General features: G+C 49.9%; 1 protein-coding gene across 1 annotated transcript in view; it reads right to left on the reverse strand.

The window, feature by feature from the left end:
• The window catches only part of LOC119096078 (myosin heavy chain, muscle), a 46,898-nt gene extending 25,226 nt beyond the window's left edge, over positions 1-21,672 (reverse strand). Inside the window, exons 1-17 of the mRNA XM_037218933.1 lie at positions 21,648-21,672; positions 14,528-14,673; positions 12,858-13,011; positions 12,226-12,369; positions 11,738-11,894; positions 10,094-10,121; positions 9,277-9,379; positions 8,956-9,048; positions 8,149-8,311; positions 7,577-7,680; positions 6,387-6,524; positions 4,129-4,248; positions 3,458-3,610; positions 2,335-2,505; positions 1,678-1,857; positions 568-730; positions 133-185 (exon numbers count right to left, since the gene is read on the reverse strand). Coding sequence (XP_037074828.1) covers positions 133-185; positions 568-730; positions 1,678-1,857; positions 2,335-2,505; positions 3,458-3,610; positions 4,129-4,248; positions 6,387-6,524; positions 7,577-7,680; positions 8,149-8,311; positions 8,956-9,048; positions 9,277-9,379; positions 10,094-10,121; positions 11,738-11,894; positions 12,226-12,369; positions 12,858-13,011; positions 14,528-14,583 — 1,980 coding nt within the window. The 5' untranslated portion in view covers positions 14,584-14,673; positions 21,648-21,672. The remainder of the gene's footprint in view (positions 1-132; positions 186-567; positions 731-1,677; positions 1,858-2,334; positions 2,506-3,457; positions 3,611-4,128; positions 4,249-6,386; positions 6,525-7,576; positions 7,681-8,148; positions 8,312-8,955; positions 9,049-9,276; positions 9,380-10,093; positions 10,122-11,737; positions 11,895-12,225; positions 12,370-12,857; positions 13,012-14,527; positions 14,674-21,647) is intronic.
• Between the last annotated feature and the right edge of the window lie 2,129 nt (positions 21,673-23,801).

The raw sequence follows: 23,801 nt of genomic DNA on the forward strand, positions 1-23,801 counted from the left end.
AAACGTAGATCCCTAAATATAGACAACCACGGTATATAAAAGATGAGAGAATGCAACGCAGCAGGGCGCTATCAGCGGGGACTGCATGTGTGCACTGAAGGGTAGCACCGGCCGGCGCCGCTGAATATTTACCCTGTACATTGCCGAGACAGTCTGGAATGCCGAGCCCTTGGTGCGTTTGGCTCCTGCGGCGACAGAGGCAGCGCGTCAGTTGTGTGCCGAGGGCAGCTGGACAACCCTACACGGTTGAGACCACGGAAGAGACCGTGCATTTCCTCACTGTAGGCTCGCTGAGTTGTTGTTGCTCAGCAGCTCACTGTAACTCAGTGAATTGTAAGGTTGTCAATTACAGCATAGAACGGCTCTTGACTATCACGACAGCTGAAACTCAAGTTTATCACCGAAAAGTACACATGAGCCGAAGAACTGTGAGTGTATGAGAACTCACTCCGCAGCATCATACGCTCTGACATCATCACACTTTTTCCGGTAATTCACTACATGAACAGTGATCTGAAATAACGGTCTGCGACTGGGGGCGACACCTGAACGGGTGATAGCTCTCACCCTTGCCACCGGCGCTCGCCTCTTCCTTGGGGCCTGACTGGCCCGGATGGTCGGCGAAGAGGTCCACCAGCAGGTTGTTCTTGCCCCTCTTGAACTGGTCCACCACGGTGTCGTTCAGCGGGTCCTTGTTCTTTTCCAGCCAGCCAGTCAGGTTGTAGTTGACCTGCGGGTGGCGTCGGTGCCAATGTCGCAGGCTGGCCAGATGTGGAGTGGGCCCAGTTTGAGTGGGGTGTCAAGCTGTTGTCACACCTGAGCTTGACCACAGCTGGGTTGACCCTGCTTCCGAAACCCATTCCCTTTTGTCCTGAATTGGATTAGGATTCGGCCCTGTTGGGTGCTTACATGAATCAAATGTTTGTAAGTTCATAAACTGTTTCGCGTAGCTTGCGACGGAATTGGAAGGAATCGACAACGCTCTGAAAATACACGATTCAGGAAATGGCTCAACCACACTATTTCGGGTGTTGACATTGGTCGGATTGACACCACACAAGGTGAACCACCTAACTGGCATGTTTTATTAGTTGTGGCATGAAAATGTGAACTATCTTCTTAGTAAGCGAGGGTCCAGGGGCAAGGATGGCAGACTGGAGGTGTCAGCGCCACAAGTTATCATACTTTAGAAGCCAGGGGAGGTTTTCCTTTTTACTCTGAACTTGCCCATGTTTTCAGGTTGTTCTAAATACACTATTGCTGCTCATATACCAAGGCATGCACTGTTTTATATCGGTAAGCGGATCAATTGTTGCTGCTATCTATAGGCACGTGACAGCAACTCTGCGCTGCCCCAAATATTACAATAAGTCAAAAGTTGAAGACTGTTTGTGTGTATGCACGTACCTTATACAACACATGTCTGCATGGCCTCTCTCTCCCCCTCTCTCCCTCTCTCTCTCTCTCCCCTCTCTCCCTCTCTCTCTCTCTCTCTTTCCTCCTCTCTCTCTTCTCTCTCTCTCTCTCTCTCTCTCTCTCTCTCTCTCTCTCTCTCTCTCTCTCTCTCTCTCTCTCTCTCGCTCTCTCTCTCGCTCTCTCTCTCCCTCTCTCTCTCTTTCTCTCTCTCTCTCTCTTTCTCTCTCTCTCCCTCCCTCTCTCTCTCTCCCTCTCTCTCACCGTGCCGGCATAGTGGACGATGGCGAAGTGAGACTCGGTCTGCCCCGGCTTGGGCGGCTTGGGCTTCACGAACAGCGGGCACTTGCCCAGGTGGTTGGTCTTCAGCTTCTCCTCGAATGTCTTGTCGGAGGCCTTCGGGAACATGCTCTCTTCCTCGAGAATGGAGAGCACTCCCATTGGCTGCGCGGCGGAGGACAGGTCAGCGCGGGTCACGTGCACTGTACGGGGACGGAAGGGTCAGAGCAGGTCACCAGCGCTGCACCGGGGAGAACGGGGTCAGCAAAAGTTGCATGGCGATAATTGTATGCGCTGACTTATTGAGGGAGTGGGTGGGTCTAACATGGATCGAATACCGTGAGCGATGATTGTGACATAGCAAAAACGCTTCGTGAAATGATTTCAAACACGCATGTATGAGTTAAGCTCACCAGTGAGAAATAAACTCTATTAAAAAAGATCCCACGGGATGTATCTCATGTATCTTTTTTCTTCAGAAATCAATCACTCAACATGGTGCGATCCCCTTCAAAAGCTTCTTGGGTCGAGCCTACTTTAATCGCCAGCCAACTCGCATTTATGATGTTCAGTGGCACAAGAGTATGGCACAAGTATGACAGCTATGCGTCCGTCTCCTCGGCTTTCACCATCAGGTGTTACCTTCTCCATGAGGTCGATGCACGCCTGCAAGTCCATGCCGAAGTCCATGAACACCCAGTTAATTTCCTCTCGCTTGTACTCCTCCTGCTCCAGCACGAACATGTGGTGGTTGAAGAACTGCTGCAGCTTCTCGTTGGTGAAGTTGATGCACATCTGCTCAAAGCTGTTGAACTGAAACAGGGCAGGGCATGTGCTGGAAAACGGCATGTGCTGGCTAGACATTCACAATGGCCACGTCTCTGAGCTCTCTATAACAGTTCAGATAATCCAGCTTTGTTTGCTTGCGTTTCTTTTAAGAAGAAAAACACCTGGAATGAATCCAAGCTATTTTTGCAAAAGACTTCCGTTGAGCTCAGTTTCCTAAGCCGACAGTCGGGCTCTGGTGGTATATGCATGTAAGCTAATATTCTTCTGACGTGATGAGACCCAGACGCTGATATGTTTGTGACGTGATGTGATCTGGACGCTTACATGCTTCTGACGTGATGTCACCCAGACGCTTACATGCTTCTGACGTGATGTGACCCAGACGCTTACATGCTTCTGACGTGATGTGACCCAGACGCTTACATGCTTCTGACGTGATGTGACCCAGACGCTTACATGCTTCTGACGTGATGTGACCCAGACGCTTATGTTTACGTGATGTGACCCACGCTTACATGCTTTGACGTGATGTGACCCAGACGCTTACATGTTCTGACGTGATGTGACCCGACGCTTACATTTCTGACGTGATGTGACCCAGACGCTTATGTTTTGACGTGATGTGACCCGACGCTTACATGCTTCTGACGTGATGTGACCCAGACGCTTATTTTGACGTGATGTGACCCAGCGCTGATATGTTTTTGACGTGATGTGACCCGACGCTGACATGCTTTGACGTGATGTGACCCACGCTTATGTTCTGACGTGATGTGACCCAGACGCTAATGTGCTTATGATGTAGCCAAGCATGCTGGTAGGCAGCAGACAAAGTATACGCATCTTTGTTACACTGGCTGGAATGCCCATGATATCCCACTTCTTAGTTCATATTTCTTCTCGGGCTCAATTATCCTCATGATCAGTTCCGATCCTCAAATACACAACCTCAGCGGCCCCACGCAACTGCACGTACATCAAAGATCTCGAATCCAAAGATGTCGAGCACGCCGATGAAGGAGGCTCTCTTCTGCTTGGTGTCCAGCGTGACGTTCACCTTCTTCACCACCAACCACTTGAAGAGGCGATCGTACATATTCTTGGCCAGCGCGCCCACCGAGTAATAGACCTGAAACGGTCGGAGAGAGTTGATCCATATGCAGGTATAACCTTAGGAGCAGTGTGACCGGGGAGCTGGATTCTAACTGTCGGCCACGTTAACCGGCTCGTTATATTCACACCTTTTGGTTGTGTGACAGGCATGAAACCCATGCCGTTTGGTTGGGCAGCAGACATCTGCCCGATATCAACCAATAAGTGTTTTTAAAACAAAGCCACCAGGACCGTAACCTTCAGCAGATCTCTTCTTTCTCGTTGATTCTTAACCTGGTCTTCGCGACGGAACGGTTCATGTTTTTAAGTGCGATATTGCTGGCAAAGAGCTCTTTCTGATAACACTGGCCAATAGAATCGATCTATGTTTTGTACACCTGCAATATCGGCAAGCATTGCCAACCAGGGTTACATCATGTTCACGTCCGATTTGGCCATCATTCGTGTGTGTTTAGCCGCGCCTGGAGGGCCGGTCGGCCTCACCGAAGCGGCGTCACGACTCACCTGGTCCTTGTTACCAGCGTCACGACCCACCTGGTCCTTGTTGCGACCCTGGTTGACGAACTCGTTGCCGACCTTGATCCTCGGCTTCAGCAGGTTCTTGTACAGCTCCGGGCCGTCGACGCCGAGCAGCTTGCTAACCCTCTCACCCTCCTGGAGGTCAGGTCAGCACAGGGTCAGACTGATCTCGAGCTGACCGTGCTCCCGGATGTCAGCGCAGTGCGGGACGAATCAGCTCGCAGTCCACATCAGGCTCCATACAGCTCGGGTGCTCCACGACACAAGGCGACCTGGCTCAGCTGCCCGCCATCTGTGGGGGGGGGGGGGGGGGAGGACACGCCGGGGGTGTACCATACAACGGCGAGGTTGCTCACTGTACAGAACAGCATCCGACGCGTGATGTCACCAAACGTGACGCACGGACCTGGTCACAGAACAACGGAACACGCGGACAGGGCTTCTTCAACATCTTCCGCTCACGCAGACGAAGTTAGCGCTTTATCGGTTTTGTTCGGAATCACTCAACTTCCGACGGCATTCATGTTGCTGCAGTTTGATGGTGTAACTGTTTTTGGTACGCGACATCCAAGTCCAGCAAAAAAGGCCAAAGGAAATCTGATTCACTTCCAAGCATCTTTGCCGCTGAATTTATGAATGAAGACGTAACCTCTGGGCGGCATTGACGCTTCATCTAATATAGTTATCTCTGTCTATCACGTTATGTATATTTTGGCTGCATCAGTCAGCATTCACATGGATAAGGATGACCATAGTTGTGATAAGTGATAACGTTATACGTCATAACAACGGGGTAACATGATACGTGATAACCCCCTTTATTTGAGTCATTCAACCGCTGGCATCCATTAGCCATGGTTTTGTGCTATGTCTGATCTAAAAATAAGACTTAAGTGGCATAACGGAATTGGCATGCTTGGCTTCATGACCTATTGATTTTAATGATCATAAAAAGGTAGGCCTGTTCTTGGCCGTGGTGCATTCTGCACTGTGTTTGAAATTTTCATATTTTTTGTGCAGATTGACCAGCTGCCCTTTTTGTTCTCGGCTTGCTGCTTCCCCTTCATTCGACTTGATGTTGTCTTATACTTCCCAATACCTCATTGCGGCTGTTAACTATGGCGTCCTGTTGACTTTCAACGTAAAGAGGGCGCTCAGGCCCAAAGCTGTACCGGGTGGTATGCTCATGAGGGAGAGGCACACTGGGGTCATGCAGGGTCACATGTAATACGCGATGGACTTTGCCACCTTTGGTGACAGAGTCCAGCGGAGGTGCATGGGTCAAACAGGGAGCAGTCTCAAACGCTGGGGATTCACATGCGGTTCTCCGTGTAAGTGCCGTGGAGAGGCGCAAGCGCCAGCGACGTTTGTGTCCAGCCTTATTCTGGGCGATCTGGGATCGTGCGGCGTGACATTCGGGGTGGGGTAGGGGTCACCCGTCTTACCCCGCCGTTGGGGGTTACATGACGTCTCGTGCGGGCAGGGGACACACCAGTGCCGTCCCCGTACGTGGGACTGCGGCTGCATCTCGTGCACAACACGGGATGGGGACCAGCGGGTACTTCCGCCACGGTCCCCGTTCTGAGAGACTGTGACCAACGTCACGCTCGTCAACCACCAAGGCATTCAGGCAGGCGCACTGAGCTGGTGGTTCAGGGGGGGGGGAGGGGTAAGAGACAGCAGGGGTTGTCATGCCCACTCACATGGGCCGATGTTTGGCCTCGCCCGATGCATGCGGGGTTTTACATGCAGCCGATCGAGTGAGCGGTGTCAAACTCACTCCATGCGCATGCTGGTAAGTCCATGGGCCTGCTTGCCCCACGCCATGATGTCAGTCCAAACAGCCACGAGCGGGTAGCACATCGACAAGCGTTAGAAGATATGTGACTGCCACTTGTCGATCGCGAGTTTACTTCCCCACCCCGTTAGCTCAGAGACGGCCGCCTGCTCCTGCACCGAAAGCTGCACCTGAACGTAGTCAACCTCACAACCTCAGCGTAAGCTCTTTCGCGCGCTCTCTACTGAAGCACCGAGCGCCGAGCGCTCAGGCATAGTAGCTCTGCTGACGCGGCTGCAAGCGCTGCGATGGCCTTACTGCTTCACCGTCAGCCTCTGCCTGCTCCTCGCGTCCGCGCTGTTTGAACGTGAGCGTGCTCATGTGCATGACGGATGCCACTGTGCCGTATATGAGCAGCTTCTCTTCCGGCTCGAAGCCGAGAATGTCGAACGCTTCCTGCGGGTGGAGGCGGCGGCGGGTCATTGCTGGCACATACCGTCGTGCCGTCCGCCTCGGCCTGCTCCTCGCGACCCTTCTGCTTGAACTTCATGCCGCCCAGCTGCATGACGGCTGCCACGATGCTGTAAATGTTGTCCTTCTCGTCCTGCGTGAAGTTCAGCACGTCGAACGCCGTCTGTAAGGGCGGCCGCAGGCGGCCAGGTCAGCACGGCTTGTGAGATCGTTGGTGGGGCAGAGGCGACGGCGAAAGCGAGGCGACGACTCAGGGTGCAGTGCTGCTTGGTTAACGGCTAGCGATCATGTCCAACTCACCGGCCGCTTGTGAGAACACGTTTTGCAGCATTATGAGTAGTGCCAAGGCGTTTGAGGGCTGTTAAATAGAACGCAAAGACAGCTGCGCTTTATGCTATGATACGCCGAAAGCAACACGATGAGGACATCGAACGTCTAATAGCGGTCGAGACTGCTGGCTCCCCAGAAGAAGAGTGCCATTGGCTGCGCAACTACTGCCATATAAAATCAGCTAAACATTTCAAGTACGTACCTGAAGTCTGAAAAGAAGACACAGTTAGCATACAATTCAACTCAACTTAAAATTTAGCCCAACATATGATGCAAAATAAAACATCTGCAAGAGCAGCGATAATTGCATTTTGTACTGCGTTCAAAAAGCACACTACGTGCTGTATATCGAGCCATCAAATGCGACTCATAGGCAGTATTGGACTGCCACCTCCAATGCAAAGTTCTCACAAGCCGGATAATGTGCTTGATGATCGGTCAGGAACTCTGAAGGCAGCTCACCAATTGTCCGAGTGATGCTAGCGGTCCGATACGTCCGTGTAGGGCAAAGTGATGACAGTCCGGCGTCAGGACTCATGCTCCTCATCTGTCGAGTGGTCGTCGCGCCAAGACCCATGCCTTCGTGTGTTAAAGGAACTGATTGCATGACTCTCGTCTGTCACACGCTAGGACTCTGACGTCGGGACTCACGTCCGTTGCGCGTCAGGACGTTGTGACGTCAGGACTCACGTCCGCTGCACGTCAGGACGTTATGACGTCAGGACTCACGTCCGTTGCACGTCAGGACGCTGTGACGTCGGGACTCACGTCCGTTGCGCGTCAGGACGTTGTGACGTCAAGACCCACGTCCGTCGCATGTCGGGGTATCGTGACGTCACTTCTCACCCATGACGTACGTCAGGGTACCGTGACGTCAGCACTTACGTCCGTCATCTCCATCTCCTCGCGGTCGTCGATGCTCTCCACAGTGGTCTTGCCGTTGGAGACATAGTGGTAGTCGTAGATGTCGCGCGACAGCAGCAGGCGGTCTGGGGAACATAGGAGACTCAGTGGCTGCAAACGACGAGTGCTTCAGTCGCAGCGTGACAGTCTTTGATGGTCGTAGCGAGTTTAAAGTCAGGCTGATTGCTCCATTATCATTTCCTGAATTTTCACGTCTGTATGAGATGTGGAGGTTGTCGAATGCACGACCACAATGAGGACTGGTGTGCCGGTGCGTGAAAGAATCAATTATCAACCAAACTCTCTTTCTGGCAATTATTCTTTCTACGGCAAACGCGTCATTTTGCGCCGCTAGCATTAGTTTGTAGGTTGCCAACCAATGTCCAATGAAAACGAAGGCGCCCACATTTCCCTCTCACGGACATCCTTGACGACACCGTTACGTGCTTCCCAAAGCAACTAAGATGCAACCTGAACCGCATCAATCGTTCAGAGTCGTCCGAGCCTGACGCGAGTACACCAGCTAGAAGCGCCACGCCGTCCAAAGTTCTCACCGAGCAGGCCGTCAATGGCGTTGGACATGATCTGGTAGAAGATGTGGTAGGAGCGCTCCAGCGGGCCCTGCGAGATGACGCGAGCCTTCTCCAGCAGGTAGGTCTCGATGTCGGCGCCGGCCAGCTTGCCCAGCGGGCCGAAGTGGATGCGGATGAACTTACCCTAAAGAGCAGCGCCAGCACAGTCTCAGAGAGGACTGAACGGTCAACGCCGAGGTCACCAAATCACGCAACATGCTGACAGCGTTTGGAAACCCAGGTTTGCCTGAACAACGGCAAGGTTTGCATGAAATGGTGCTGCGTCGCTCCGGAAAAGAACGACAGAAGCTTCTGATAGGTACTGCGCGGTTTCAGTCGTACCTCCCCGTGCGTCGCCCCTTCTTGCTCATACCAGTAACGGCGAGTCTAAAGAAATGGTTCTGCATCGCATGCGCGCAACACGTCCTCATTCAGATTGATTCACCAATTCGTCCACGTGAAGCAACGGTGCAGCAGCTGATTGCAGTTCTGCAGAGGATAGCGGCATGGCATACCATGACACTCAAGGTAATGGCATGACTTACCACGACATTCAGGGTATCAGGTTGTCATGACATGGTACTCAGGGTGGCAGAATGCCATGACATGATACTCAGGGGTGGCAGGATGTCATGACATGACACTCAGGGTGGCAGAATGCCATGACATGATACTCAGAGTGTCAGGATGTCATGATATGGCACTCAGGGTGGCGGGACGTCATGACATGACACTCAGGGTGTCGGGATGTCATGACATGACGCTCAGGGTGACGGCATGGCCACTCACGAAGCGGGAGCTGTTGTCGTTACGCGTCGTCTTAGCGTTGCCGAACGCCTCCAGCACCGGGTTGGTCTGGATGACCTGGTCCTCCAGGTTGCCCTGCGGCGGCGAACGGTGACGTCATGAGTTGGTAAGACCCAGTGGCCGGCCGTTCTGACTCCTGCTCGTCCGCTTGACTCTATATACCTTTTATAAGCACTGATGCGCCATGTATATTCTCTCCATCCCTCATTGTGCCAACTACGTAGAGACAGCAGCGGAACCGGACTCAGCATCAGCCGTTCGCCAGGCTCAGAAGCTATCTCTTCTGCATACGCAGCCGCTCACCTTCGATGGCTCCTGGGTCTTTTTCTTGCCGGTGGCGCCGACGTTGGCGAAGTAAGTGATGACCTTCTTGGTGTTCTCCGTTTTTCCCGCACCCGACTCACCGCTGTGGGTCACGGGTCAGCCATGGTCAAGAGGAGCGACATCGTGAGAGCCAGCGCGATAGCGTGCCCTAGCGTTTGAATCAGAGAAACTGAGATGTCCAGGACCAGGGCGACAAACCGTGGTCGCAACCAACTGACACTCATTCTGTAAGAAAATATTTTGGAGGCGTTAACTCGATCTGAGGATTGTAAGTGGTTTCTCCAACCCTTTGTTTTGCGTGAAGTAGCTTGGCTTTATCAATGCCGAGATATTATGGCGCAATTGCTCTACATGATTTCACTCTGAGACAATCAGTGCCGTATCTGAGTATAAGAACAGGTGCAAATGTTACTAGTGCTGCGTTTCGCGCATCAGTTGCACACTGTTTCAAATGATATGTTTCATGCAGTACCCAAGTTCTGCTTGATGCTAAGGTGCTATTCCCTTTGCTAAGGAACAGCAACGCATGTTGTCACGCCCTTTTATGGAACACCAGCGGTTACGTTGGCCATGTGAGCGCTCAGGGGCCATGGCGCAACCAAGATCCGAACCCGGGTCCCCATTTGGGAGTCCGACGCGCTAACCATTGGGTCACTTCGTCCCCTGTGCCATTAGTATGCTTCACCTTTGTTCTGCACTATTGGAACCAAACCACCGTTAGTGAAACCGAGATCATTTCATATGTTTCCATTGCCAGCATTGTCTTGTGAGATGACATAGGGATGGCGTTACTTACGTAATCAGGATGGACTGATTTACTCCATCTGAAAGGGAGAAATATTTGGTTATGGTCAAGCAGTCACGACGCAAAATCAGACCTCTTGATGCACGACAAGACCCCAAAACCATTAAAATGTTGCAAAACTGTGGCGTCGAGCAGTATGTTGTCTTGGGAATCAAGTGTCTTTCGTTGGGATTATGGATAGATTGAAATGTTCAAAGTGTGCTGTAAACGCAAGTGACAAGTCTGTTATGAAAATAACCCATTCATGGCGAACAAATACAACAGCGCAAAATGTGTTATAAACTTCTCCTTTAATACTTTCACCCAGAAGTCTCTCAAACCACGTTTAGGGGCTTAGAAAGACATGACAGAAGACCAACCCAGCATCTCAAAATAACCCTTGTATAGACATTTACTGACTTTGCTGCAGAAAAAGGCTCCTACAGGACATAACTGTTTACAACCGGTGAGCTAGGCGCTTGTCAGTGACTCTTTTATCGAGACACCTTGGTGCTTCCAGCGGGCTGCGTCGAACGGCCAGACGCGGCACGAGAGCTCTACTATCGAGTCACTCTGGCACCTCCAGCGACGCCGCCGGCCGTGCCGCTGCCGCTGGAGCGCCAAATACGGCGTCCACCTGGCACGGCCGGCAGAAGCTCCAGCCAGCCGGGAGGCCTCCAGCCGGTCTATATCGGTCCCGGGAGGTCTGAAGCCGACCCAGCCCGCCTGCAGCCGGCCCGGCGGCGATGAAGGCACGGCCGCGGCGGCACCACTCATTGCAGAGAGTTTTGGACAGGATTTGAGCCCAGGGCAGCGGGAACAGTTGGTCGGCTGGAGGCGGGCAGGTGAATTCGTGGCAGCTGACCTCGCGCCAACCAAATGCTCGTGATGCAACTGGTGTTGCGGTTCCTTTTCACAGCAAACCAGGCCCCTTTTCCGCTCTATTCTTATCATGGCTCGGTGGCAATTGCCAGAATTATGCGTGGCTTTCTAAACGCACTGCGTGATAAACTCGGGGCGGCGACCTGAGTTAACCTTATGACATGACGGGTCTACGTCATGAGCTCTGCTCTAGGGCTATGGAGACAGGTTGAAACGAAATTAGCTGGCTAAACAGAGGTCGGCGATTTTATCCACTGTGCCCAATGTTTACGATGCTAGTTCTACATGAGCCTGCAATGCATTCCCATCGCAGTTAACTGGCAAACGAGAAGAGAATCTGGACCATGAGCCATCTGTTTTGCTGATATAGCTGTTGAGACCTCATCGTCAAACAGAGTTTTCCTCGATTTGATTAGCCTTCGTCACTTCCTGGGAGTCCACGCCTTAATCACGTTGCACACATGGTATCTGTGATCGAGTACAACGTCGGGACTGTTCGAAAACAAAGAAAGAGACGAGGAAGTGAGCCCCAAATATCGAGAGGTTACCACCCAGTTCCTCTCATACCACACCGAGCTTATCTACGATACAGGATCACGAAACCGATCGCAATTTAGTGCAACATCCCACCGACGTCATATATCTACTTCCGGCACATCGTACGAGAGCAATGCGCCACCCTTGCACAACCCTCCCCGCCCGCCCGCGAGAAAGTCAGTCACCACGTGATGTGCAACCTGGAGGTCTGCCGGCGCGCAAGGCACCGTCACTCACTGGCCATCATGTCGTTGTAGGCTCCGTCAGCCAGAGCGAAAATGTGCGGCGGCACCTCATTGCGCCTCTTGCCCTTGTAGATGTTGATCGCACGCAAGGTGTAGATCGGGAAACGCTTGTACGGGTTGATGGCGACGCAGAATAGGCCCGAGTACGTCTGTAGGGGTTCACAGGTCAAAGGTCACGGGTCAAAGATCGCGTGGAAGAGGTCGCAATCAGCGTGCGACACGCTAAAAGCGAGGTAGGCTTAAAGACAGAGAGCCTGGTGCAAAGCCAAGAAATGTCTAGGCACAGATGACGTCACGTAGGAATACGACAGGCGAGCCTGCATGTGCGTAACATATATCACGAGTTACAAAAGAACACCGACCTCGTATTACCAATCCGAGCAATGAGTCGTTTTTTAGCGCCAAATCCGTCTGGTACCGCCGCGTGGGATCTTCCCAAGCCTTACGCGTGAAGGCGTCGCCGTCGTCGTGTTCACTCACGTAGATGAGCTTGTTGTAGTAGCGCTGCTTGAGGTTGTGCAGAACGGAGGCGTCGTTGAGGTAGGTCAAGTTGGACATGTCCTCGCACTTCTCGAACTTGGGAGGGTTCACCTGCTGCAGCAAGTCCTTCTTGATCTCCTTCTCCTGTAAACGGCGGAAGTGGGTAATGTAAAAGGCTGCTGGGGTGGACCAAATGTGCTCACTGGATCGATTGAGGTATTTAAATGCATAAAAACATGTTCGAAACTCTCTGAAATCGGCATCCGAGGGTCAGATTGTGAGAGCCGCATTTAATTAAGTTCGCATGCGTAACATAACCCAAAACAGTCGTGTGAGACAGAAGTGCGTAAATGCGGACACAAATATTGCTGCAGTTGGTACGTCCCGCAGCGTCAATAAGAGGCAAAGTAAGACAAGTGCCTGGATCCCAAAGTCACAAGTTGGATCCTGTGATGACAAGATTCAGCTCTTGTGCGCTAGGGTCCCATTTTTGAATCTAAACACGCACCTGCTTGGAGAACTTTAATTAAGCTCGCAATCGAGTGTCCACGTCAATGACACGCAACGCTCAGCCAACAGATATCACAGACTTGGTAACGTTACAAACAATGGTGCGACTCTTCGGTACTGACCTCGAAGTTGGGCATCTGGACCTTGACTTTGTCACCAGTGGTCGATAAGATTTTGCCGAGGACGAAGCCATCCTTCTCGTCGGGAAACCAACAGGCCGTCTTGGCGTCGTACGTCTTGGTTCCATCCAGTCTCTTCTGCTCCAGCGAGACGAACCTGGCGCACAGAGACGATGTCAGATGGCGAGTCTGAGGCAAGGCGACGCGGTCAGTTGGAAAACCTGGCGCGCAGATATACAGTCGATTGGCGAGCCTGGTGCACGTAGGTGCAGTCAATGGGCAAACCTGGCGCACGGAACACAGCCGGCCGGCGAACCTGACGCATGGAAACGAGGATAGCTGGTTGAGAGCATGGGGCTAATTCGCAGGACCACAGTCGTGACGCCCCTTCACCTATTTTTACGTGGTGCTAATGGTGATGAATGTGGTATACGTTAGTCCTTTTGAAGCCAGCGCTTAGTCGGCTAGTACCTAATGTAACTGCGCTGCATTTCGCCGTCATCTTATTTCAAAATGCGATACACATTGTTTATCTGTTGTCGGGAGGAAACCCATCGCTTGTCGTCGGGTCTATAAAAAAGCAGATCAGCCTAATTCTGGAAGTGTTTTTTTTCGTCGGCAGCACCAATTCTTCACACGTGCATCGGGTCCCATGCGACAGATCATAAAGCACCGCAAACGTTACATGACAAATATGTGTATGATGATGAAACAAATGCCCCTGCGTTGAAAAAATTCCCGGCTACTTTGACAGTCCGGATCCCAAGCCATGACATTCGGCCCTGCCTATCCTATGCCTTGCACATCTGAGATATAGTATTGTAAATGATCCTTGTCTTAAGGGCTTCATTTGCAAGGACCTGGTCCTGTCTTATTCAACGCTGTCGTTGGCAAAGTCATAACATGCTTAGCTCGCGAGATAGTAGGAAGTGTCTATTAAGTGCTCATTTGACATCTATGGCCAGAATTAACTCATTCTAAAACTCATATTTACCATTGTTTAGTCAAATTTAGTTGACGCAGTTTCACAATAGTTTTCTACTGCCGCTCTCTTTGTGACGCCAGCTTCCTCAATTTTCCAGATCTGTTTCCAGATCTCTCTTAGCCCTATTAGCGCGGAGGTGAAAAACCGTCGGACACGGAGCATATAAGCGCATAACTAGTCTTCTCCACAGAATGCGAAGCATGCCACCAAAGCTACTTATCACCACATGATTGGCATGACAATGTCATCAGCAATGACGACTTTTCGACAAGAAGGCATTCTGGCGCCAAACCCGAACCACAGCAGTCAAACAGACATACACGCAGGACCGTCAGACCCTCAGAAGCACAGCAGTCAAACAGACATACACGCAGGATCGTCAGACCCTCACTTCACACCATCCACCCCAGCCTCCCCACCACCCACCAGTCCACCCCAACCGCCCCACCGGCCACCCATCCACCCCAGCCTCCCACCGGCCACCCATCCACCCATCCCATCCCCACTCCACGGCATTATGGCAGAGGGGTATATAATGCTTCCAACAATTTTCAGATTCTGTAAGACTTTGAAATGTTATATGCACAGTACATGTTCCAAAATCCAGCACCCACAGGCACAACGCCGAAACACGCGCGTGCGTCGTTCTGGGTTCGTCTCCGAACTCCGGTAGGTGGCGAACACTCACAGGAAGGGTTCTGGGTCCGGCTCCTCGTCCGGCTTGTATTTCTTCTCGATGACCATGGTGCCTGTTCTGGGGTCTGCGGAGCGGACAGAAGGGACGGAGCCGCGCTACGACTCGGTGACGTGGCCTGCGGTGACTGTTGGAGTCCTCTGTCGAAGGACCGTTGGTCAGCATCCGCTCACTGTACCGTGTGCTCTCATAATTGCCAGGAGCGCGGTATCATCGGTTGCACCTCAGCGGACACAGTGCTGCGAGAACTAAGTGTCTCTGTAATGCGGCTTGAGTGTACTTTATAATTTTAAAGAGCTGTTGCGGCAGCAAACTGCACTGATCAATAGCGCTACGCTGATCATATTTTGGAATTGATGTATATATATATATATATATATATATATATATGCATGTATATATATATATATATATATATATATATATATATATATATGTATATATATATATATATATATATATCTCTCTCTCTCTCTCTCTCTCTCTCTCTCTCTCTCTCTCTCTCTCTCTCTCTCTCTCTCTCTCTCTCTGTATAGTGTTGTATTCAGAACTCACCTCGTGCAACAGCTAAACTCAGGCCACTTTCAGAAAATACGCGTGTTTGGTACTGCATTTATCGCTAATAATCAGGCTTTGAGCTTATCCGTGTAAGAACAGATGCCGCACTCTGTAACGTGCAGCAAAAGGCTCTGTTCTCAGCACATCTCCTTGCATGTCACCGCACCGCAGACATCATCGACCGCATGGAGCGGTTTGCTACGATGACTAAGAATATCTCATCCCTGAATCGAGCGCGGGCGGCAGATGCAGCCTACTCTGCCGCCCCGCGAACGCGTCGGTTGGCCGGTCATCCTCGGCCAGCTGTGATTCAGCCGTGAGTCAGCGCGTGCCCGTGCACGCTCCGGAGCAGCGGCTTCAGTGCCGACTGGAGCCGGAGGGGCTCAGGCTGACCCGCTCGCGCTCCGTGGAGCGGCGGAGCTGAGTGAGTGTCGGGGCTGATTTGCTCGCACTCCGTCGAGCGGCGGTGCTGAGTGAGAGTGCTGGCTGTTGGGGCTGATCTGCTCGCGCTCCGTCGAGCGGCAGTGCTGAATGAGAGTGCTGGCTGTTGGGGCTGATCTGCTCGCGCTCCGTCGAGCGGCGGTGCTGAGTGAGAGTGCTGGCTGTAGGGGCTGATCTGCTCGCGCTCCGTGGAGCGGCGGTGCCAAGTGAGAGTGCTGGCTGTTGGAGCTGATCTGCTCGCGCTCCGTCGAGCGGCGGTGCTGAGTGAGGGTGCTGGGTGTCATGGCGACCCAGCTCCATGGAGCGGAGGTGCTGAGTGAGGGTGCTGGCTGTCGGGGCTGATCTGCTCGCGCCCCATGGAGCGGCGGTGCCAAGTGAGGGTGCTGGGTGTCATGGCGACCCAGCTCCATGGAGCGGAAGTGTTGAGTGAGGGTGCTGGCTGTCGGGGCTGATCTGCTCGCGCTCCGTGGAGCGGCGGTGCTGAGTGAGAGTGCTGGCTGTTGGGGCTGATCTGCTCGCGCTCCATCGAGCGGCGGTGCTGTGTGAAGGTGCTGGGTGCCATGGCAACCACGATCCGTCGATCGGAGGTGCTGAGTGAGGGTGTTGGCTGTCCGGACTGGCCCGCTCGCGCTCTGTTGAGCGCCGGTGCTAAGTGAGGGGGCTGGTTTCCAGAAAGGCGCGGTATCGCTAGTGAAATCAGGCGTGCTGAAGTGAAGGATGCCAAAGTGATGTGATCTTGAATTGGCCGACTTGTGAACATGGTGCATCGTTCGTAAGCGCACTGTGAAGCCCGCAAGCGCAACGTTTATTTGGAGAATTAGTGTGTGTTGTTCGTCGGCGAATCGATTTCTCGTAACACCAAAATTCACTAATTAACGCCACTAAAATAACACCAAGAAAAATTTACTTGGGCAGCGTGCTTTGCATGAAAAGCACAGTATGACTTTGCGTGTCCAATTGACCCCTAATGATTATTATGTGATGCAATTTGTTAACTTGGTTTATGCACGCACTGTGTGTATTGTCTGGAATTGTGTCATACCTAATTGGTCTTCATTAAACCACAGCTTGCCACTAGTGTAGGAACTCCATTTTTGAAACGCGAAGCACCTCCACCATAATTATGCGCTAAAGGACATTGCTAAATGTTTATGTAGAACACTTCAATTGCCCACTTTAGTTCAAAATTTGTATGTGTATTGTTTCATGTAGCGTTACTGATGTTTTGCATGACAATTTAGACTTTATTATAGAACAGCAAACGGCTGCAACTCAAGGTAAATACTTTCATACTGCCTAGTTCATAAGCTTATGCACTCAAACTTATTCCCAGATTTTTTATGCTACACTGAGCCTCCATGTACACTGCATAACTCGGGAACCGTTGTAAATAATTTGCTGCCAAATTGCTAAGTATTTTTGGACCCGATTACAAAAGCCTATAACTATTTTCCAAACGCTGTGGTAGGAGTAGGACCTCAGCTTCCTTTGAGGATAGAATAGTTAGTGCTATCATCACTGATGGTATACAACTTGTCTTATGTCACAACATCCATAGCATTTTGCTACCACATTCATGCTGACCAGCCTATTGTTGCTACATTAATGCTGCATCACCTAATGTGCTGGGATTTCACTTTAGTTACCAGATGAACGTCAACGCTGCATTTAAATATGTCTGGAATATATATATATATATATATATATATATATATATATATATATGTACATACACACATATACAATGGAATATGATATATATGTATATATATATATATGCATATAGATATAGATATATATCGGATATGAAATGTGTGCGTACATATATATATATATATATATATATATATATATATATATATATATATATCTATCTATCTATCTATCTATATATCTATATCTATCTATCTATCTATCTATCTATCTATCTATCTATCCATCTATCTATCTATATATCTATATCTATATCTATATCTATATCCATATTACACATTCAGGTACCAAAATGATCATTTTGTTGGCACGCACCCAGGTGGCCAAAGGTCAAAGACGGCTAAATTTCAGATTGGTGTCCAAGTGCGCCCAGTACTCCTTAAGCAATCCAGCCTTTCTTTTCACACCTCGCCTTTCCATCAGATTTTTCCAAACCCATTCTGCACAACATTTATCGACTCTGAACTGATTCCTTCCAACGTATTTACTCCTACGATCAGCGGTATCTTAATTCTGTCTGCCCACCACAGTGAATACCCCAGCTAGTCTATTCCAAGCGAAGAAGTAGCTCCGTGAGCTGGTATTGGCACGCTATGCATTAAGATTACCGGTCTAGATTACTAGCCAAAGCAAATATTGATCCATTGGCTGTCATGACCCATGAGCCCGAAGAAAAGCGGGGGCGTTTGCTGGTTATGGCCCAAATATTAGGGCTCCTGAGTGATACACGACCCGGCGCATGTTGATCTATCGAATGCGGTAATCAAGCAGCCGGATAAACGAATTAACGAAGGCTGGTGACGTTTCTCAGGAAACTTTAACTTGCTCCCGTTTCCGCATGGTCACTTTAAAGGAGAAGCATGCGCTATTTGAAAGTGCTACCTGTGCGTTTTAATTGTCCTTGAACACAATGTAGTGGGCCCAGCCCTCACAAACGGCATCTCAATTTCCTGGAGCTTTGATGACGTTTGGTTGGGCATTGCTGGTCGTCTTCAAGTAGATTATGGCGTGGCACGTTCTCCACAGCATGACAGTGAGACGTTTGTCTCTTGAATGAATGGCTGTCAACACAATGTGTACCAATCTGGCTTCGGTGCCCCACAATCACGCATATACGAGTTTTTGTCGTCGTGTTCATGCCCTTTTATGCGTTTATGTGCCGTATGTGAGCAAAAGTTGTATATACGACTTCACGTATACGCGACGTCCATGCAGGGATAACATGAGATATATGGCTTTTCATTAAAATCCAGATGCATCTCTAACATCACTGCTTCTAGCTCACTTATTCAGAGGTTGAAACCTGATAGATAAACCTGGGACATTTACTGCCAGCGCCAAACCTCTAGCCTTAACGGTTGTCTATTTTCGCTTTATCGATGATGTTTGAAGTTCGGCTAAATTACATTGTGTTCCGAAAACCACCAAAAGAAAGTCTACCGCTTTTAAAAAATGTCAACAGTCGGAAGCGGACAAAGAATTGGTAAATAACATGTTAGAATCCCGTAAGTGCAGTGGCCCCAGAGCGCTAATATGGGCGCTGCAGTTCCTGGTGTTCGCATAGAAGATTGTGATAAAATGCGTCGTATTCCTTTAAAAAAGGTTACCTTAAACATCGCCATTGGTTCATTGGATACATAACTGATGTTTCATTTCTTAAGAGGCGCCTTCGTATTTACAGTGCCTTATTTTGCACGCGTTTCAAAATTTCAATGGAACATATTTCAGTTTAAACAGGGAATCAATGAACATCAGTTCTCCCGTTTTGTATGTCAGAAGGTGTTAATGGGTTCATCAAAACGGTACGCGACGACAATTTCGGCACAATTCTACACAACTTTTCAAGTGATAATAGACAAATTGTCCGGAGCCTGAACAACATTTTCAAAAAGCAAACAAATTCCAATGTACTGCCATCTCCACCTGGTAGCACATCCATACATACATATATATATATATATATATATATATATATATATATATATATATATATATACATATCTATCTATCTATCTATCTATATACCGAAGTCCGGAACCCGAGCTGCGGGCGCACAGCGTGGGTAGTTAGGCTTTTCCGCAATACCTACCGTTCAGACGGACCGGGCTGCCTCTGCACACTGGGACCAAAAATATCTGATTCACAATCCTCCGAACTGATCCAAACAAAGACCCCATGGTGCCGGGGCATGCCCGATGCCTTTTACATAGATATTTAGTCCAGGTTCTCCATGAATCCGAGAGGCTGCTCATTACTGCCCACGTGTTTTTCAATGGCATTAATCAAGGCCAGACAAAATTTACACCGGGGCTTAAATAGCATCTTTAAGGGGGCGCTCAATTCGTACAAACACGGTGAGATGTGTGGCATCCACTTCTAGATTAGTGGCATTACCAACGGAGCCGAAGGTCTGGTTGTATCTGACACTGTGAGTCTTCGTCAAGTATTATCCCTGTTCAAAAAACGTGACACAATTGAAAATAGTGTTATTTTAGCCAAATAAAGCAGGCTTCTGAAAATTGAAAATGTCCAGAGCAGAACAGGGTACCCAATTGCCAAACTATAGCTCAAGGTTCAAAACATGATGTGAATATATAGATATATGTATATATATATATGTATATATATATATATATATATATATATATATATATATTAGAGAAATGCCTGCCTATATACCATAGCATGTACAGTGTTTTTCTGTAAGGTGTTCAGCGCAGCTGTAGGAAACATTACACGTGCATAACAGAACCCCTGTTGGCTTGATTCCGTTAGTATTTGAAGAGAATGTGAAATAGTGATGTATTTTTATTTCGGCCGCAAGCCTATGTCGAAATAGCTCATACGATAAATGAACGAGCATGACAATGATAAAAGCCCCTTCATTCATTGCACCCACTGTTTCGACAAAAACTTGTGGCCGAAATATGAATGCATCGCTTTTGGTTTGCATGGTTCTTAAGCTTTTGGTTCATTCAATACAAATGAAACCCCAACATTTGTGTTATCTACCGGTTGTTTTTTTTTAACTGTTTAGAGTCACGAGGTGTCCAGGTCGACTCACAGTCATACCTTTGATCACGGGCAGCTTTCGCGGTCGCTCTCGCAGCCCGTCCAGCTGACGTCTCATGCATGGGGTACACAGAGAGAGTATGTACGAGGGCAAGCTTTTATTGCACACGTGGACACACCGACTGTTGGCATGGTAACACTCAGGCCGAACCCGCGTGGGTCGGTGTGGACGACCACGAGACCAAACAACTGCGGTGCGGACACCACTACAATCATGGCGGCCAGAGTTGGCGCGGCCTGGGATGCATATTAGTCGACGGGGTTCACTACGAGGTCAGCGACCAGAAACGGATCTCGGACATCGGACACCCGTGAGATGCTTAATTTGCCGGTACATGCACACGTTTGGTGGCATTGTGCATGCTACGAAACAGCGAGATCTCAGCCCAGCAGCCTGAGAACGATTCTTGCAGCTTAAGACACATACTGACATTAATAGAAATAGTTTAAATAGGCTGAACGCGCAGATATTCTGTCATTAATTTGCAATGAAAAATCAGGGAAGTTTAATAAAAATTATACCAAGCGATCAGCACCGCATCATCCAAAATATTCCTACGATGAGCCCATACGTACTATAATTTACAACGAGCTTAGGAACATCGCGTAGGCTGTCCAATCAGCCCGAAGAAATGCTTCGCAGTTCTTCGCTCTGGGTCGATTTTCCGGAATTCCAATGGGAAATTATCGTGCACAAGCATGCTAATGCTTCGGTCCAAGCCGTATTGAAAGCTCGGGTGTACCAGCCCAGCCACACAGGGACAGAAAGTAAATGGGGAAGTGGCCAGGAGGCAGAATGAAGGCGAATGTTTAGCATGGCGTGTTCGCTACTTAATGCTGAAGACGGATGCTGAGCTGATCCTGATCGGATTACGTTAACCACTTGGATAGGCTCTGTTCAAATCAGCCGTTGTCTGCAAGCGTCTTTGATTCAAAATGAGTGCCGGTGGGTATGGGGTCACGTTGCCACACCACCCTTGGAACTAAAGTAAGTATTTACACCTATCATCGACTTAGTCGAATTAACGGGCAAACATTCCAACCACCACCCAGTCGTGCCCTGTTGGACTGGCGAGAGACTTTCTCTCTTCAGACCAGCTGCACGAATTTCACTCGAAAGCTAACAGCAAGGACGGACAACGAGGGGTATTTGTGTGTTAATGGACGCAGAAGTTGACGAAACACGGACATCACAGCCGGCGGTGCGGTGTCTGGACCACTGGGTGACGGGCCGGGTCAGCGTTCGGAGGCTCGGCCCCTGACCTGACCGCTCGCACGCTCACACACTCCCGCTCGGCGCGCCGGGGCACGCGGCCGCCCTCCACCGTACCGGTGCCGTCCCGGGGTCGCAGTGCCGACCACCGCGCTGCCGCCGCCGTCGACGGCGGCGACACTCGAGACGACTCGCCGGTCGACGGACGACGGCGGTGATTGGACGACACCGCCGCTGGAAGCCAGCGCCGGCCAATGGGCGGCGGCGTTGCAGGCTCGGCTAGCGAACTGGATCTGGGTCCCGTTTTAGTTGGGCGGCTGGAAATATGCCGGGATGCCAAGCGCGAGTCATCGGGGGGGGGGGGGGGGGGGGAGGGGGAGGCGGAGCAGCGGCGGAGTCGGAAAGAGATGGAACCGATGGTGGCGGGCTCAAAAGTGGCATCAGCCGGCTTTAAATAGTTCTGGCCGGTCGGGAGTGGTTGGTTGGAAGGATGTTTATAATCGCGTAGCACATGAGGTTTTCAGCAGCCTTTTAAAATCACGAGCCAAAATGGGATAGGATGCGGAAGCTAAAATGACCCGGAGCAGTCAACCTCTTTTGCCATGCTTGCCGACAGTTTCGTTTGTAAGTTCCATAAATTTACCGACGGGCAGTAAGAGGAGCAGGAGAGAACGGCTACAGTTAAGTTATATTTGCGCTATAATATTGGCTAAAAAGGCAAAGAATTCCATTTGTTCAGCAGTTTTCAGCTCAACTACCTTAAATTATCTTTTCTCCTATTTGACCATTTTCCAGCACTTGGTTAGGGGCAGCTATCAAATTAGGACGCACGAGAAAACTTCTTACAATATGCGGACAGACACAAGACCAGGGAGCACTCCAAGCTCAGAAGTATCCAATTAAAGACACGGGACTCATGCGGCTCCGGCGAGCTGGGCAGATGACGGGTCATGCTGGGTAAAGCCAAGGAGCGGCGACTCATGCGGCTCCAGCGAGCGACTGTCTTCTAATATGCAACAGCTGAACAAGCTGGACAACGCACTGCAGAGAAACTAAAACACAGTCCGACGAATTCCTGTAGCCATTGATTACCGATTAACACGTCAAGCATGCCGCAGAGACGCTCGTCCCCTGGTCAGGATATGTTAATGCCATAAGCGGTGTCAAATACGGTCCTATGTCAGGAAGGCCATTCGTATGTCTAACAATCAGCCACGGCACTGCTAATACACCACGAAAAGGCAATAAGCCTATGACGACCATCTTGCCTGTTAGAGCAGGTCCAGGAACGCCCCCCTCCGTTTGATACGCTTGCCTGGAGCTGTCTGATCAGCGTACATGTTACCCTTGTTACCATTGTTGTTACCTTGTTACCATTGTTACCCATGTTACCATTGGGCCGATGGTCTAATGGAGTTCAAGGGAACCACTCAGGGCCTTGAATAGTACTGCGTGTTGCTTTTATAACGGAGTGTTGTGCGAAATGTTCGCGTGGGTTAACGTCGCATTTCGTTAAAGCATACCTACGGCTCGGTTGTTGGATCCAGGAGTGCCCATCATCAAAGGTATTACAGCTTTGATCTCCAGAAGATGCAAATTAGGTTCCGTGAGCAAGGTTAAGAGTAACCAGTGCAAGCTTTTCCGAAATTTCTCCCTGAAACCGACACAGATGTGCTTCCCGTAGTTCTAATGTTGAACGGTATTCGGTGTTCGGACGGTGTTCACCATCTGTCAGTTCATATGCACCGAAAACGCACAGATTACATAAATGTATTCGAAGCAGGATATTACACTTATGCCTATCAGGTTACTGTTAATTGACGCTCTGCTAGCCTTCACGATCCGAACTTGCAAAGCTTGCAAAGTAACCCATTTGTTGGGATTTGCACTGGAAAACCACATGAACTTCCGATGTTGCCACATGGCTCCGAACACGAAACATTCGCACCTTGACACCAGTTGCACAATTACAAGTTATATTGGTATAATAATCATAATTAGAATGATAAATAATAAATTAAATGATTGATGATAATTAATAGTAATAAATTATAATGGTAATATCATATTGCTGATTTCACAAGCTTTATAGAAACAAATTTACTTTATACGGAGCATATGTGTCTTGCAAAGGCAATTGCATTGGCTCGTATTTTCCGGAGGGGGGCAAGTAAATTTTCTGGGGCGGCTCAAACGGTGTGGCTCCCTCCTGTTGGCGGCGGATCCATAACCCTAACCAAATTGATGGCATTGAAGGAAGAGCTTAAAACG

The sequence above is a fragment of the Pollicipes pollicipes genome, unplaced genomic scaffold, assembly GCF_011947565.3.
Source record: "Pollicipes pollicipes isolate AB1234 unplaced genomic scaffold, Ppol_2.1 Scaffold_4219;HRSCAF=4965_pilon_pilon_pilon, whole genome shotgun sequence".
Classification (NCBI taxonomy): Eukaryota; Metazoa; Arthropoda; class Thecostraca; order Pollicipedomorpha; family Pollicipedidae; genus Pollicipes; species Pollicipes pollicipes.